At 44.3% G+C, this 15,363-nt stretch overlaps 1 protein-coding gene across 1 annotated transcript in view; it reads left to right on the forward strand.

Moving 5' to 3' along the window:
* arhgap5 (Rho GTPase activating protein 5) overlaps positions 1–10,135 on the forward strand; it is a 63,211-nt gene extending 53,076 nt beyond the window's left edge. Inside the window, exons 5-7 of the mRNA XM_035423161.1 lie at positions 980–1,111; positions 3,706–3,811; positions 9,629–10,135. Of these exons, the coding sequence (XP_035279052.1) occupies positions 980–1,111; positions 3,706–3,811; positions 9,629–9,947 (557 nt within the window). The 3' untranslated portion in view covers positions 9,948–10,135. The remainder of the gene's footprint in view (positions 1–979; positions 1,112–3,705; positions 3,812–9,628) is intronic.
* The last annotated feature ends 5,228 nt before the right edge of the window (positions 10,136–15,363 follow it).

Below are 15,363 nucleotides of genomic sequence, written 5' to 3' on the forward strand. Positions count from 1 at the left end.
AATAAAAGGCGTTTGGTTTAGAATAGATTTGTGCGAACACAGTTAATGCTGTGTATTAATCCAAAACCACTTATCAGCTGGACAATACTGTGATGAATAGGACTCGGACAGCCTTATGAATGGAGTAACGATGGCTGCTGTGGTTGCCGTTGTGCATTTTAAAATAACTCATCTCTCTTCTATCATTGGAAGTTATTTTCACACCCACTTTGCATTTGTATAAATTTCCAGATCGGTGGCAGATCGCACAAATTATCTGACACAGTAGCTGCCGTGTGGATTTATTTATTTTTTCTCCATTTTTGTTGGGCATGGTATTCTTGAGCCTGACTGGTTGAAAACCTCAGTCTTCCCGCAGCGGGACTTCAGACCGCCCACAATTAGCAAGTCCGCTCCCAGGTATGCCAGCGCCGGGCTTTTCGTTCGATTCGTTTTCGTTCGGAACCCGGAGTTGAATCCGCCTTCTTACCGCGACCCCGCGTGCGACGCTTCCTCGGGGAGGCGCGCCGATAGATTTTCGTTCCCTCCCGTGGCCCGATCCGAGTAGTTTATTTATTTTATTTTTTACCTCTGTCCGTTTTCATCGCTCCTTCAAACGGAATGGCGGTCGGGGCGAGGCGGCGAGCCGCGCGCGGCGCCGGGGCGGAGACTCTTCCACCGCGCGGCCGCGTCGCTCGCTCCGGGACGCGCCGTTCGCCCGGCGGAGCCTCCGCGGGCGGCGATCTGCCTGCTGGCCCGGAACCGTTAGCCCTTATCCTGCTCCTCTGCCTCCCCTCCCCTCCCCTCCTCCCCCCCTCGTCCGCAGCGCTTTTATTTTCCCTGAATAAAGTTCATTTTTCTCCTCAAAAAGTCCGTCTCCGCGCTCCGCTGGAGATATCTTCTCTGACAGCTGTCAGTTCACCTTAGGCCGCCCCCCTGCTCTCGCCGGCTCCTCACCCCCCTCCCCCTCTCTCTCTCCCTCTCGCGTTTCCCTCCGCAGACCACAGCATGGATCTGATCGTCATGGACGTGGCGGTCAACGCCGTGGCGGGCGCTCTCAAGGCCTTCTTCGCCGACCTCCCCGACCCCCTCATCCCCTACAGCCTGAACCCGGAGCTAGTGGAGGCAGCAAGTGAGTACCGGCGCTCCACCGGGGGGAGGGGGGGGAGCGGTTGGGCGGGGAAGTGGGATGACTGACAGCCGGCCGTTTGGTCACTTCCTGTTTTGGTCCACTCTTTGGGGTGAAAGGGCAGTGGGGAAAAAGGCACTTCATGGAGGGATACAGATGGAGAGGAGAGCAGTAGAGTGTTAACTATACTAAATATACATTTAAGTATACATTTATGGCAGTTATTTTACATTTATTTACTACATTACAAAGTATAAAGTTCCTAGTAATAGACAGAAAAAAGAAAATGGCTACAGCTATATCTGCACAAGCAAAGCAAGCCGCACTTTTCGACTTGTGTCTTCAGGCAGTCCGGTTAATGTCTTGTCAAGGGTCTTTACTGACAAGGGTCTCTCATGCTTTTGACTGACTGTTCTGTCCTTCTCCAGTTTCACTGCTTTCCATTGGCATACTAGGAATAAGTGATTTTAGCTGCTGATTGAGAATTTTTTTGTTTTTCTTAATGAAGGAGCTTTTAAGTGTGGCATCTTTTCCAAAAGCAGGCTTTTTAAATGTCGTTTTAGATGATTGTGTCTCGAGTCGCGGTGCTTTTTCACACTTCACATGAATCCATTTAAATTATAACGAGGTAATCAGGTTACATCAAGTGATTGTGACTAAAATAGGAACACGAAAACAATTCGTTTCACCCGCTGTAAATAGAATCTTTTTTTTTAGTGTACAGGTAGCGCTATCAAATCAAAGAAATCCAACTGCAAATGAGTGATCTTAAATGGTCGTTAATACTGCAAAGCGACTGAAAACTCGTTCTGTGGATAAAGGGCATATAAACGCTTGTGTTCTGCCTCGTATATTTACAGCATGATTGCCACCACTGGCTGACTTTTTTTTGTTGCTTTTAAGTTCACCTTAGCAGACCGTTGCAGTACCGTCAGTCAAGCAGTGGCTGGAAGATCAGTTTCTCTCTAGTCCTTCCCTCTCAAGGTTCTGCCAGGCAGCTGGCACTGGGGTCTGCAGCCGCAGCCATGGCGAGCTGTCAGGCCTGCTGGTATTTGCTTTTACCTTGTAATCAGCAAACCAATTCAGACTAGGAGAAACCAGGGAGCCAAGTTAACTGTGTAATAAACTGCTTTAATTGACCAATTATGTTCCTTGAAACAACAAAAACCAGCAGAGCCTGTCGCTCTCCAGGATTGGGCGTTACAGAATCCTGCGCCAATGGAATCGCACGGCTGCCATTGAAGCAGCGGTTTACTGTTCTACCTGTGTCAATAGCAGTGAGACGAAACCCTCCTCTTCTTCCACTGGAGGACACTTTCTGTACACCCTTCTCTCTGCTCCTATAGAAGGGGTATAGACAGCGTGTTTCCCTAAAAACCTTCCCAAGGTGCATTCACAGCTCTCCTGCACCCAGTTCACCTCGACGGTCTCACCGCCCTCTAAATCCCCTACAAGTCTTATCACAGAGAGGTCTGTGGGAGGAGGTCTAATCCCGTCCCAAGGTCTTTTTTTCCCCCCTCCTCTTCCTCCTTGAAGCTCAGGTAATTTGCATGATGTTGCCGCATTCCTGGCCAGGCTTCTGTAATCCCAGTGCTCTTATCATTCGACGCTGGTCGCTCTCGAAATTGACCGCCCTCTTAAAGGGGGTGATTAATGTCTGAACAGCGAAAAAGGCTGGGAGCCGTTCTCACCCCTCGGCCCCCAGACCACCGAATGCAGCCTTTACAGGGTCCGGGGGGAAGGTGGAGGTGAAGGACCCTTGTGTCCCCTATGCTGCAAACTAGCAATGGTGAAAAAGGCATTGTAGCTCACTGCAAACTACTGTAGCAATCGTTTAAAAGGCGTTGTTGCTCATTGTGAGAAACGACTAAGTGAAGGCAAAGTTGCTGGCCCTCACAGTTGTCTGTGGCTAATTTTTTTGCAAACAGGTAATTCACAATTCTGGTCCCATTTGTATTGGCTACTCTCAGGATAAATAAAAGACAAATATTTGATGTTTTGATAGAGAGTAGACAAAACAACAGTGCTGCAAGAGCGACTTGTTTCAAATGTTTGCGCTTGTGTGATATTTTATTGGTCTCCATCGGGCCGTGATTGGTCGGATGCGTCCGCCTCATCGACCATAACGGCGCAAGTTCAAAGAATGTCACGGCTGTGATAGACACTGCGGCCTCTTCTTCTCCCCCGTTACCGAAGGGCTGTTGTGCACCGCGGTGCATTCTGAGCGAGAGGGCTTCGGTGCGTCAGTACAGTCTCCCTTACACCTGTCCATCTGGAACGTTCTGTATCTTTAAAGGTCGAAAGAGCTTGAAAGGGCGGTTAGCAAAAAAAAAAAAAAAGCGTAAATCGATTAATCTTCAGTCCGGCGGCGTCGGTGTGGTGCTCCTTGATCTCTTCAAAGCCCGCCGCTTAAATGTGTCTATTGTGTTTCTGATGCATCGTTGGCAACATCACAGAGCCTCGGTACTCAGTGGCTGTCTGGGCCCATACCCCATTCCCCCCCCCCCCCCCCCCCCTTCCTTTTTATTTTATTTTTTTAAACTTTTTTTTTTTATACGGTTGAGCGACTAAATGCTGCCTTTGTTCTTTGTGTGCAGAAATTGTGGACCACATAGAGCGACTGCAAGTGCTGAAGGAAATCGTGCTGAAGTTCCCCGCGGTGAACTACGAAGTTTTCAAATATGTCATTACTCATCTTAACAGGTAAGCGTTTTGTAGGAGTCGCCGTTGCTTCTGTACCTCGGCGTTAGCCAACGGGGAGGTCGCCAAGCGTTTCATTGGTAAACGAGGCCCGTGATCTTCTCGCGGTCCCTGATCGCCATGATCCGGCGGACAAACTGCAGCGCGAAGGGTGGCGATAATGGTTTTTAAAATCGCCCGTAATAATGCATACTTCATAAGCCATATTTTGGCAATAAGTATTTGGACATTCCTCCAATCAGTGCTTTGATACAGAAAGGCAAGGGCTGCAAGACTTAACGTTTTTTTTCATAAGCTTGTGCAATTCAGCTTCTGTAAATGAATGCCTGAGATTTCTTCCGAATAAACCACAAATTTGGGAGGACATTTTTATCGGCTGTATGTAATTACTTCAAGTGCTTTAAGTTAAACTGTAATTATTATTATGTCTTGTGCCTTTATGTCATTAATTGAAGAATCGCATCCACTCCTATGAAATTGACCCTTTGAAATTCCCCTCAATGTAAATGATTGCAGATACAGTGCAATTTGCCAATAAAAACATAACCACACAGTTAAGGCAGCTGTTGACAGCACCTCCGTAGATCTGTTAATGATCATGGTGATGACCTCAATTTCTAAGTTCTCGGAATTGTGCATGCCTGTTTTTTTTAAAAATTTATTTTAAAAACGACAAAGTACAGGTGCTTTTGGACTTGTGAAATCACCCAGCTGGATAATGTCCTGGGTTATTTGAGTCATGGATATGCCTCACTGAGTTTGTGGCCCAAAGCACTACAGATTCAATATTGGGACACTCTTTCATGTGAATGTAATTACAAAATAAGAAAATCACCCCATCATTACAGCCAGGTGACATCATTGCATATTGTAGACAGGTGACATCACCTGCCCTGTGTGTACACATATATATACACACACACACACTCATATTTTGCCAGGGCAGGTGATGTCACCCGTCTGAAATATGCAATGATGTCACCTGTATATAGATTTGTATATATATAGAGGGCCCATTGTAATGCTAATGGGCCAATTCTGATTGGACTTGTGTGAAGGATAATTTAGAACCTGCAGGCATACAGTACATCCAGATCACTCATGAATGTCTGACAACCAAGTTGCGTTTTCATTTCAAGAGAGGAAATTAATGGAAACTCTGTCCCATCCATTAACACGCAATACCTGTTTATGTCATTTTCTGCCTGGAGCACGCAGCGACATAACTTGCCACCCTACTTCCTGTCTGAGAACATATCCCCATCATACAAAACTGAGCCTAATGGAGTGCTCAAATGCATGTTATGTAGATTGTTGTGGGAAGCACTTATTAAAAGACAGCTTAAACAGACTAGGTGGCTAGCTAACTGTAATTGTTTTTGTTTTTATTATTTTCTAATACGGACAGCTCCCGTTCCTGGTTCTGCAAATATAAGCTGTCTATTTGGCTCGTTTCTCTCATAGTTTTAAGGTTGTCGACAACGGCTAACTAACCAGTTGGCCTCCTGCTATAACAAAAACACCATCAGGCTGGAGTTGATCCATCATTGCAGTAGGAGGCACTATCTGATAGATTAAGCCCTTGTTGCAGGTATAGGTTTTAAGAAATGTTGGCAGAAATCTTGAGTCTTGACAGAGTTTTTTGGCAGACTTACAAAAAAAAAGTTTCTGCTTGGTTTTCTCAGAAAGTAAGGAATTTAATCAGTTTTTTAATGCTTTGACTTCAGATACTTAAGAGTTTGCCAGAAATAAAAAGTGTACTTTTAATTGTTTGGTTGAATTTCAGGACTCAGCCTTACTAAGTATTTGGCATTTTTCCCCTCTATAAATGAATGTGCTTCGTTTGTTCCACTGACATACTCGGTCAGTGTAGCCCTGCAATGATTATGTGTCCAGAGACCTATGCAAACTTTTCAACTCAAAGGAACTGTTGTGTGGTTCAGGTGAAAATTTCCCTAAATGAAACTAAACATTTCCGTGTACCCTTTTTTATCTTCACCTACTGTTGTAGTTCTCCCATATTTCTAAATTAGCATTCCTCTTCGAACATCTGCTCGTTTGTTCAGAGGGGTAAAGACTTTTTGGCAACGGTTCGGGAATGTATGCATTTATTATTTTGGGTGCCTTTGTTTTTGTAAGACTAGCACATAGCTGCTGAAGGAGAGGTAAGTGACTGCCTTTGAAGGGGAGGGAGGGCTTGATGTTGGGCTCTGCAGGGAGAATCCTGTGAAAGGGCAGTGCAGACCCACCCCCCACCCCCCCCCCCCCACCCCCCACGTCGAGCTGTCGGAGCCGCACGCCGTTACCTGCCTGCTCGCCGCCAAGCACGGCTTCAGGTTTACCGTGTGCAAGATTTCACCGGTTCTCTCAGTCACTGACTGCAGCGAAGACGAAGCGGTTCTAGAGCTTTAACCGGGAGGGAAATTTAAAAGCGGAAACGTCTCGCGGATCCGGAAACCCGAATCCTAGCCCACTAGTAAAATTTGACACACATTAAGCTGAGCAGGAAACGGTAATTTAACGCCAGCAAGCGGATCTCTGGCTTAGTGCCTTTGTAAAAGTATCTGCTCCGCCCTGAAGAGAAAGTTTATCCTCAGCACTGAAGTCCCACTATAAAGGCCCAACCGTTACCTGCTTGGTATGCAGCAACAGAGGTCGGTTCAGATTAGCCGAAGGGCTCAGGTAACATTGAAGTTGCGCCAATTCACATTTAAAATCCGTGTGTACAGTATTTCTTAGAATCAGTTTCTGATTTCACAATTTAAGAAGTGCTTCAAAGCTGAACTGCACAGTGTTTTACTATCTCCTGAAGAAATCAAGGAGAAAAATTTAGGCAGAAATTTCATTCATTGGCACAGTTTTTGCATTTTTATTTTTTTTGAAGATACAAATGGTAAACAGATACAGCCCATGTCACAAAGCTGTTTGTTATGTTTGCCAGTCATCTTGCTGGCTTTAGTCACTACTTAGCCTGTTATATCTGCGTGTCTTTGCCAGTTTTTAACATCTCAGTGATTTGAGCTGCCGGCCGTTCACAATTGCTCACTGGAGTTGTCCTTGATATGTTGTCCTAGCGAATGATATTTTCCCAAGAACTGGTTGGCCGTTATCAGACTTTACACAAAAAGGCTTTTCTTCAAGAACGCTGTCAATGCATTTGAATAGACTGAGTGTACTCAATCTATCTCATTAGTCTAAAAGGAGAATAATACTGCTGATAAAAGGACCTGAGGGGGCACTAATGTTTAAAGCAGGTACCTCAGCAAGGATGCCACGAACAGAGAGTTCCATTACGGTTGATGGTGTCTTCCACAACACCCCCCCTGGTGTCGCCACACTTCGTTTTCCTTGCCACAGAATTGCACGCTTTGCTTCGATTTCTGATGCTCGTCTTGCTGAGTTTTACTGTACTAGGGAAGGAACCCATACAGTGCTGAGGGAAGAAATCTCTGCCCCCCCCCCCCCCCCCCCCCCCCCCCCGAAATCGATCGCTAGCACGGGCATGCGCACGTCCATTGTGTGGAAAACGTGGCTATCGAGCTAATTGTGGTGGGATGACTTCATGAGCTGTCAGACCGTAGAGATCACTCGAGACCCAATTCCCTACGATCCCCTCAGCCGAGGTATCGATTGAGCTGTGGGACTTTTCTCACACGTTGGATGCACAATGTATCCAATCAGCAGAGCCGACCTCAATGACACCAGAGGGGAGGTGGGCATGTAAGGGTTGGATAAACCAGGAGGAATCAAAATGAGGATGACAGCTGAGACAATTTCAAAACGCGATGATACTAAAATGAATTCATTCAACAAACTGTTTGGAAAAGGCTCATTTATAGACAGAAGTTTAGATTCCCCTGGCTACTGTATGACATCTTTCCAATATGAAAACTGCCATAACATGAGCACTGGCCAATAATAAATCAAATAAAAATGAACCAGCTCATCAATGGCATTGTTTCAGAATTCACCCACATGAAATGCAATGCTAACAGGCAACAGATTGTGGGCCGCAATGTTACAGTTGCAGTATATGAGGAGAATTGGAACGCTTCGGAAATCGTGAATATTGGGTATTCAGGAACTAGAAAAATTGATTAATGCTTCTAAAAATCTATCTCATATGGAGGGAGAGAGTTAATAAACTGCACTTGGGTAAAAATGGGCTCTTTGCAAGGTAGTCGGTCTCCATTATAAATATGCATTAACATTAAATGAGGGTGTTGGATAATCCAGTAGATTGCTTATTCTTGAGGCGGTTATGCAAGAATTTACTGTTCGTTATGAACACAAAAATAACAATAATAATTCTTATATGGAGACAACTAGCCCAAAGGAACTGCAATGGGACAAAAGTAGTGTTTGATATAATATTGTGCAGCTAGTTGAGCAATATAATAAAGCTTTATTATACCTCATGGCCTTTGTGCACACAAACCACCAAACTCATAGCACAATTAAAATACCTTATCAATCGTTGCAGTTCTGCGGTGCAATGAATTGTGAAAAGAATGGACGAGAAATAAAAGACAGGAAAAATATCTGGCTACAGTAACGATCCATTTAAATGTGCTGTAACTGTGGAAGTTCAAAAATAAACCTGCTTCGCATTTCTTAGTCGTATTCACAAGGTTCATTTTCACCCTTTCTCATATATTACCATTGCAAGTGGAAAGACTTAGTTACTACATTATGTCATTTATAAAGTTTTAGTAGGCACAGAAACATGCAAATTATTAGACGTATTCAAATTTTTAGATCTCACAGTTTAGAATATCTCACCTAATGTTTTCTCACCTGACCTAATCCATGATTCATTTCGTATATAGGTATCTGACTTGCTGCCATTAATTCTTAAGATGATTCTGTGACAGAAAAATATGGTGCAGTTTTGTAGGAGCTATTGACAATATTACAAATGCAGTTTAGGATTAAGCTCTAATAATTTAGCTAGGGTCAGGGAAGATCATGGAAATAAATTCGGCCAGGCTGGATAGTGGGCAAATTATCATGCATTTGAACCCCAGATTAACACCCGGTGCCGCCAAGGGTAATAATCCCAACAAGATAATCCCAGGTAGGGGCAAACCAGTGCCGTGGGTTGTATTTAAACTGGTGACCCAGGGAGAGTGGGGGCCTCGCCAAAGCCGTCTGGTTTATTGCATTGTATTTCGAATTTCTAATAGTGCTCTTCCATGGCAAAAAAAATTTCCCTATCTGAGCAGGCAAGACTCGTTGACAGATTCAGTGTCTCTGGCCCAAGAGTTTTCCCGACAGTCGATTCTGGGGAATCTCGCCATCAGTCAACACATCAGCCCTATTGATCCACGAGCTCAACTGCTTAAACTGATTAATGCCTTTTGACCTTGGCAAATCAATGATTGGCTAATGACAAAAAATATGGAAATGGCGTCTGCCCACTCGAACACATCTTTAAGCCTCAAAACTCCCTGTGCCCTTATCAAAAGTTTCCTCATCTAAACATTAGACCTTTCGGTTATTGAATTAGAAAAAATGTGAAAAAAGTGATTCAATGAAATGTAATGATGAGAACAGGAAAAAAACGAACATTTTCCATTGTTCAAGTTTGGCTTACTTTAAATTTGCAGTTAATTCATGGGGCCATTTTGTGGTTTCCACTCGGTAATAAAACATTGCGTTGAGGGCTGAGATTGTGAGGATCGAGATCGCGGGTGTGGGTATCAGCGAATGAAAACGCGCCGGGTTCGAGAGCCATGGCCGAGCCCTGGGCCAGGAGGAAGGAGGTAAAGCCCCGCCCGTCGCCGTCAGTAACGCGGCGTCTGCCCTCTCTCTCCCCAGGGTGAGCCAGCACAGCAAGACCACGCTGATGACGGCGGACAACCTGTCCATCTGCTTCTGGCCCACGCTGATGCGGCCCGACTTCGAGAACAAGGACACGCTCTCCACCACCAAGCTCAACCAGTCGGTCATCGAGTCCTTCATCCAGCAGTGCCACTACTTCTTCCACGGCGGGGAGATCGCCGAGCCGTCGAGCGCCGAGGGGACGCCGCCCCCGCACGCCCACAGCATGGTGGAGTCGCTCGTCCCCCTCCAGCTGCCCCCGCCCCTCCAGCCCCAGCAGATCCAGCACCAACTGCAGCCTGACCCGCTAGTGTAGTGGCCCCACCCCCCACTCCCCCCACCGCCAACACGCGCGCACACACACACACACACACTTGCCCTCAAAACCGGTCCCGACGTGTGAGATCGAGAAAGGAGAGCGCCCCCTAGCTGTGGATGACTCACGGAGCTTCGAAAAAAACTAAAGAAAAAAAAAAAATCAAAAAAGAACTTGCTTTTGAAATCCAGCAACCCATTCTTTTTTTCTCCTTTTCAGTCAGTCCGTATCCATGGCAGCATAATCCCAGCATCATTTGTCTCTCCTTTGATGGCGTGCTGCTGAACTCTTGTGCATTTGTGAGTCTGGGGGGGACGGGGGGGGGGGGGGGGGGGGACTAATGCAGGCACGGGGAGGGGGGGGGGGGGGTCCTCGCTCATGCCCCCACTTGGCTACTGCATGCCTCCTTGACGACGTTGCAGGAACTGTCGGGAACTGCCCTCGTACCCCGCCCCCCCCTCCCCCCTCCCGATTCCTGCAAAGCCAAGGAAAATCATTTCTACAACTTTTTTGTTTTGCGTTTATAAGCGACAATGGTCATATTTTCATGTGAACGGTGTACATGACATTACACTTAAAACCCCGTTTTAATGGCTGTTCCTGCGACATTTCCGTGTGCTTGCTTTTTTTTATCATTTGCCAGTGGACTTTTTTTTTTTGTGAATATAATTTTTGTCGGAGAAAGCGAGAGGCTCCCGATGGACTGGTGCGTGGTGTGTGAGTGTGGGGTGCGTGCGTGCGTGTGTATTCGTGTGTGTATCCTCTCCCTGGCTCCGAACGCTTTGCACTGTTTGGGGCGGGACTATGGGTGGGGGAAAAAGGACGCCAAGTGCACCTGGCCAGGCCAAACACTCACCACCCTCTCTTAGCGGATCAGAAACCTGTGGAACTGCTGAACTTCTGAACGGAGCGTCCCATTGGATCCTGCGCGGCACATCTCTGTGGACACCAAGCACTGCTGCAAAGCATTCTGGGTTTTCCTGTTCCTTTTTCTCTTTTTTTTTTTTCTTTCTTTCTTCTTAATCAAAAACGTCTTAGTGCTACTCGCTTTCATACAATAGGAGATATTTGTATAGTTCCTTTTGTTTGTCAAGCTAAATTTGCATGTCTTTTGCCTCTTAAAAATTACAAACGAAGAAAAAAAAAAAATTTGAACTTGTACACACAAGCTTAACCATTTTCATTCAAAATTATTTTCTTAACATGGTTAAGGGGAACATTAAATGGGGATGGGGGGAGGGGTTTTCAAATTATATTTTCATTTTTTCATGCAGAGTGTCAAGCCTTTTAATAGTTAACCATAATCATTTGGTCGATACTATTTTTTAACCAAATCAGGATAATTCCAAAACACTCCCAACTATTTTGGTTCCATGTCTAATAGTATGTTTCCCTGAATAGAGAAAAGTCATATAAATATATAGATATATATATATAAATATATATATATATATAAAAATGATTGCTAATATAGCAATAAATACTATGGGGTACTCAACTTGGCCTTTTGGCTTTGTATAATCTTGTAAAACATATAATCAGATTTCTTTATGTGGTATGACGTACTAAATTTGAGTTAGATTAATTGACTGTGTACTTAATTTGCTATCTATAAATGAAAAAAAAAAAGATTCATAGCTTGTTTTAGATGGTACAGAATTTTGTTGCTGTAAAAGATGCTGCTTAGAAAGTGTTAAAGATAGAACTGTGTTAGTCATGTCGGAACGATGGGTTAGAGATTTGGTTGGAAACAGGTTTGTGGATCATACAGATGTAATGTTTTAAAAGGCTTTGCAAGACCACGGTTATTCCATTTCTCCACTGAAACGCTCAAAACTTGGGGGAGGGAACGGCAATTGGGGGAGGGACGAGTCTGCAGCTGCTAGGATACCTTTTGTGTAGTTTAAAAAAAAGGAAAAAATAAGAAAAAAGCAACCCTATTTGTCCATAAGATCTGCCTCATATAAGCTGGTGTACAAACTCTTAAGATTTTAACATCATCTGCTATGTATAATAGTAAATAAATGATTTTGAGAAATTAATCTTAAGAGTTTGGTTTACTCCATATTTTTTCCTGAAATAAAATTCTCATTTTTTTCACCCTTGTGTCTAAATGGTGTTAAACAATGGGCTGGCGGGTGCGCCGAGGTCACAAGGTCAAACACAGGAAACGTGAGGCTGATTTACTGATCATAAAGATTTGGTGAAAATGGAAAATACTCGCACCTGGTTTTCAGCTCTCCCTTCGGATTGGGGGGGGGGCTGCTGCTTCCTGGGATTCTGCTGCTTTAAGACACTGAACTCATTCTGCCTAAATTAGCTTTGTGCGGTAAGTGGCATGCATATTTCACTAGTTATGTGAAGACCATTTCTTATGAGTGGAGAGCAGTTCCATTAAAGATGCACAGATCTACAGAAGCTCTATGTACATAAAATGTATGTGCCACATTTTAGACGGCAGCAAAATGAGGAGGCAAGAGGGGCTGCCTGAACTGTGCCATCATGTACGCCATTTTTGTGTTTTACAAAGCTTGGGCTACCCTGTTCAATTTCATCTCAGCGGATTTGATCGAACTTGCATAAAATTAAGCCGCTTCAGTGAGCCCCAAATGAACCACTGTATTCTTTATACTATACATTTTTCTTTCCATCTGACTGCTGATGCCTGCTTCCTGCAGCAGTACTCAACATTGGTTAACACTCATATTTTGTAGAAGAAAAAAAAAAAGCTGTAGGCACAATGTGCCATCTAGTGGTGATATGGTGGTGACCAGTCAGCTTCTAAATATACAGCATATTTGAATTTTTGGTTCTATCTTGTTTTCAAAGGTAGAGAAGATGACGCCACAAATACAGTGGTGCTTTTCGTTAAACCCTTCTGCAGTGACATGTTTTTATTAACACAAGCCTGAAAATGACACTCAAAATAAAAATGGTTACTTTTCTGGAACCCTCTTGACTATGGGCATAATCCTGGTCTCTTCTGATACACTACATGGCCAAAAGGATACCTTGCTTCCAACATCTCATCCAAAGCCATGGGCATAAATATGTAGTTGATCCACCCTTTAATGCGAAAACTGCCTTCGCTCTTCTGGGAAGGTTTTACACTAGATGTTGGAGCATTGCTGCAGGAATTTGCTTCCATTCAGCCAGAAGACCATTAGTGAGGTCGGGCACTGATTGGGGGATTAGGCCTGGCTTGCAGTTGTCTTTCCAACTGATCCCAAAGATGTTGGACGGGGTTGAGGTCAGTGCTCTGTGCAGGCCAGTCAAGTTCTTCCACACCGTTCACAACAAAACAATTTCTATATGGATCTCGTTGTGTGCCTGGGGAAACTGTCATGCTGAAACAGGAAAGGGCCTTCTCCAAACTGTTGGGGAAGCACAGAATTGTCTAGAATATGATTGTATGTTATAGCATTAAGATTTGTTTCACTGGCACTAAGGGGCCTAGCCTAAACCATGTAAAACAGCCCCAGACCAAGGGGTGTCCAGACACTTTTGGTCACAGTGTAGGCAACCTGTGGGAGTTTGTTTTCCAAGAGTCAGGATTACTCTAAATATAACTGAAAGAAGGTCACAGAAGCTCAAACACAGAGGAAAGTTGTTTTTTTTCTCACCTAAAATATTCTCCTTTTGAGTGGATACAGATGCTTGTGGGTGTGCCTGGTGGATTTAGAAACACAATGGAGCCACAGCCACAAAGCTGGACAAATTCTGGTTCAAGTTTGATGACAAAACCCCAAAAGAATAAGCATTCTGCATTGTTTTTTGTCTAGGCAGGTTTCCAGAAAGGCCATTTGGAAACTCCAAAAGAATACTTGGTAACCAAATGATATTATGGGTCTTTAGAGGTGTAAAAGGCTACATATAGTATACTAGATGCCTGTCATCTAACCTAACCCCCCCTCCCCTTCCCACCTCAGGCAGGATCAGGTCTGGAAGATCGTAGAAAACAAGTACATTAGCTATCCAGTTTACTAATCCATTGATTGAGGTCCATTGATTTACGTTTTTTAAAATACCCCACACCCCCATCAACATGTAAAACATCCTACAATTTCACGTCACATTTATTATTCAAAATCAGGCCTACTCCTGTAGGAATGTATTTAGATGCTCACCAATGTTAAATGTGATCAAGTCCTTCACTGAACATGCCCCCTGCTGTGGAGTTAAAGCTGGTTTCACTGTCAGACGAGTAATTTCTTTCAAGGTGACTCCATCTTGACTCCTGTCGAGTCTTCCGTTTAGACTTTTACAGAAATTTAAATTTTTTTGGCTTGAAGTCGCAAGAACTTTTTTGCTGGTGCGCAACGTTTTCACCGTGGGTACTGAAAAGGTACTGAAAAAGCCAAACAAACGTAATCGTTACAAACGTAATTTAATTGGCTAAATGCTTCTCAGTCACAATGATAGCTTATAATGCTACAACAACTGAACGATACTGTCCAGGTCGAGTGCTTTGCAGATACAGAGGGACTGACTGTACAGAAGGACTGCATGGCCAGTAGGCATACTCGTCAGAGAAGCTTGAAGCTGGCCTCATCTTGTTTCAGAGCGTCCATACATACCGGAGATAATGACATTCCTATGTTGGATACACAATACTTTCGGCGTGTATGCAACGGCGGAACGGACAACAATGATAATTCCTCGGGTGAATTGCTAAGAAAACAATGGACATTCTGTCGATTTTTCTCCGAGTTAGCACGTTTCTTGGACCAAAATGACTATGAATTTTGATCGGTGGCCTCTTGCCGCGGTAATAATATCGGCTTCACCGTAATTCGTGTCTGTGGATTTCCAAAACGCATGGAAGGTGAGGACCCCAAGCTTGTTTTGCCATTCCACTTGTTACAAAATAAGTAACCGTTGTAGCTAAAACATTTGCATCGAAGAATAATTCACGTGGGCTGGATAGCACCATATGTTTTCAACGGTATTTTAAACAGGACACTGGGGAAACCCCTACTCCTTGCAATGAGTGTCATGGGGTTTAATGACCACAGTGAGTCAGGACCTCGAATTAACATCTCGTCCTAAAGACAGTGCCCCCATTACTGAATTGAGGATTATTTGCTCTGAGGGAAGGTCAACCCCTACTGGCCCACCAACTCCACTTCCAGCAGCAACTTTGTTTCCCCAGGTGGTCTCCCATCCAAGTAGCCTACTAACCAAAGCCACACTTGCTTCACTTTAGCCATTCAGCAGGAACATGGTGGCACAGCTGGTGGGAATAGCTGGAACTCACAGTAGCAAACATAATATCATTGAGGGTAGTGTAAATCAGTTTAGCAAAAATTGGGAATTTTGACTTCCCATTTATCATGACTTTTCATTGTTGTCCAGTCCACTGTAACTGTTTTTGTAGGTGTTGACAGACAGAAGAGTTACAGCCTCACCAAAAAGC

Source organism: Anguilla anguilla, chromosome 1 (genome assembly GCF_013347855.1).
Source record: "Anguilla anguilla isolate fAngAng1 chromosome 1, fAngAng1.pri, whole genome shotgun sequence".
NCBI classification, from domain to species: Eukaryota; Metazoa; Chordata; class Actinopteri; order Anguilliformes; family Anguillidae; genus Anguilla; species Anguilla anguilla.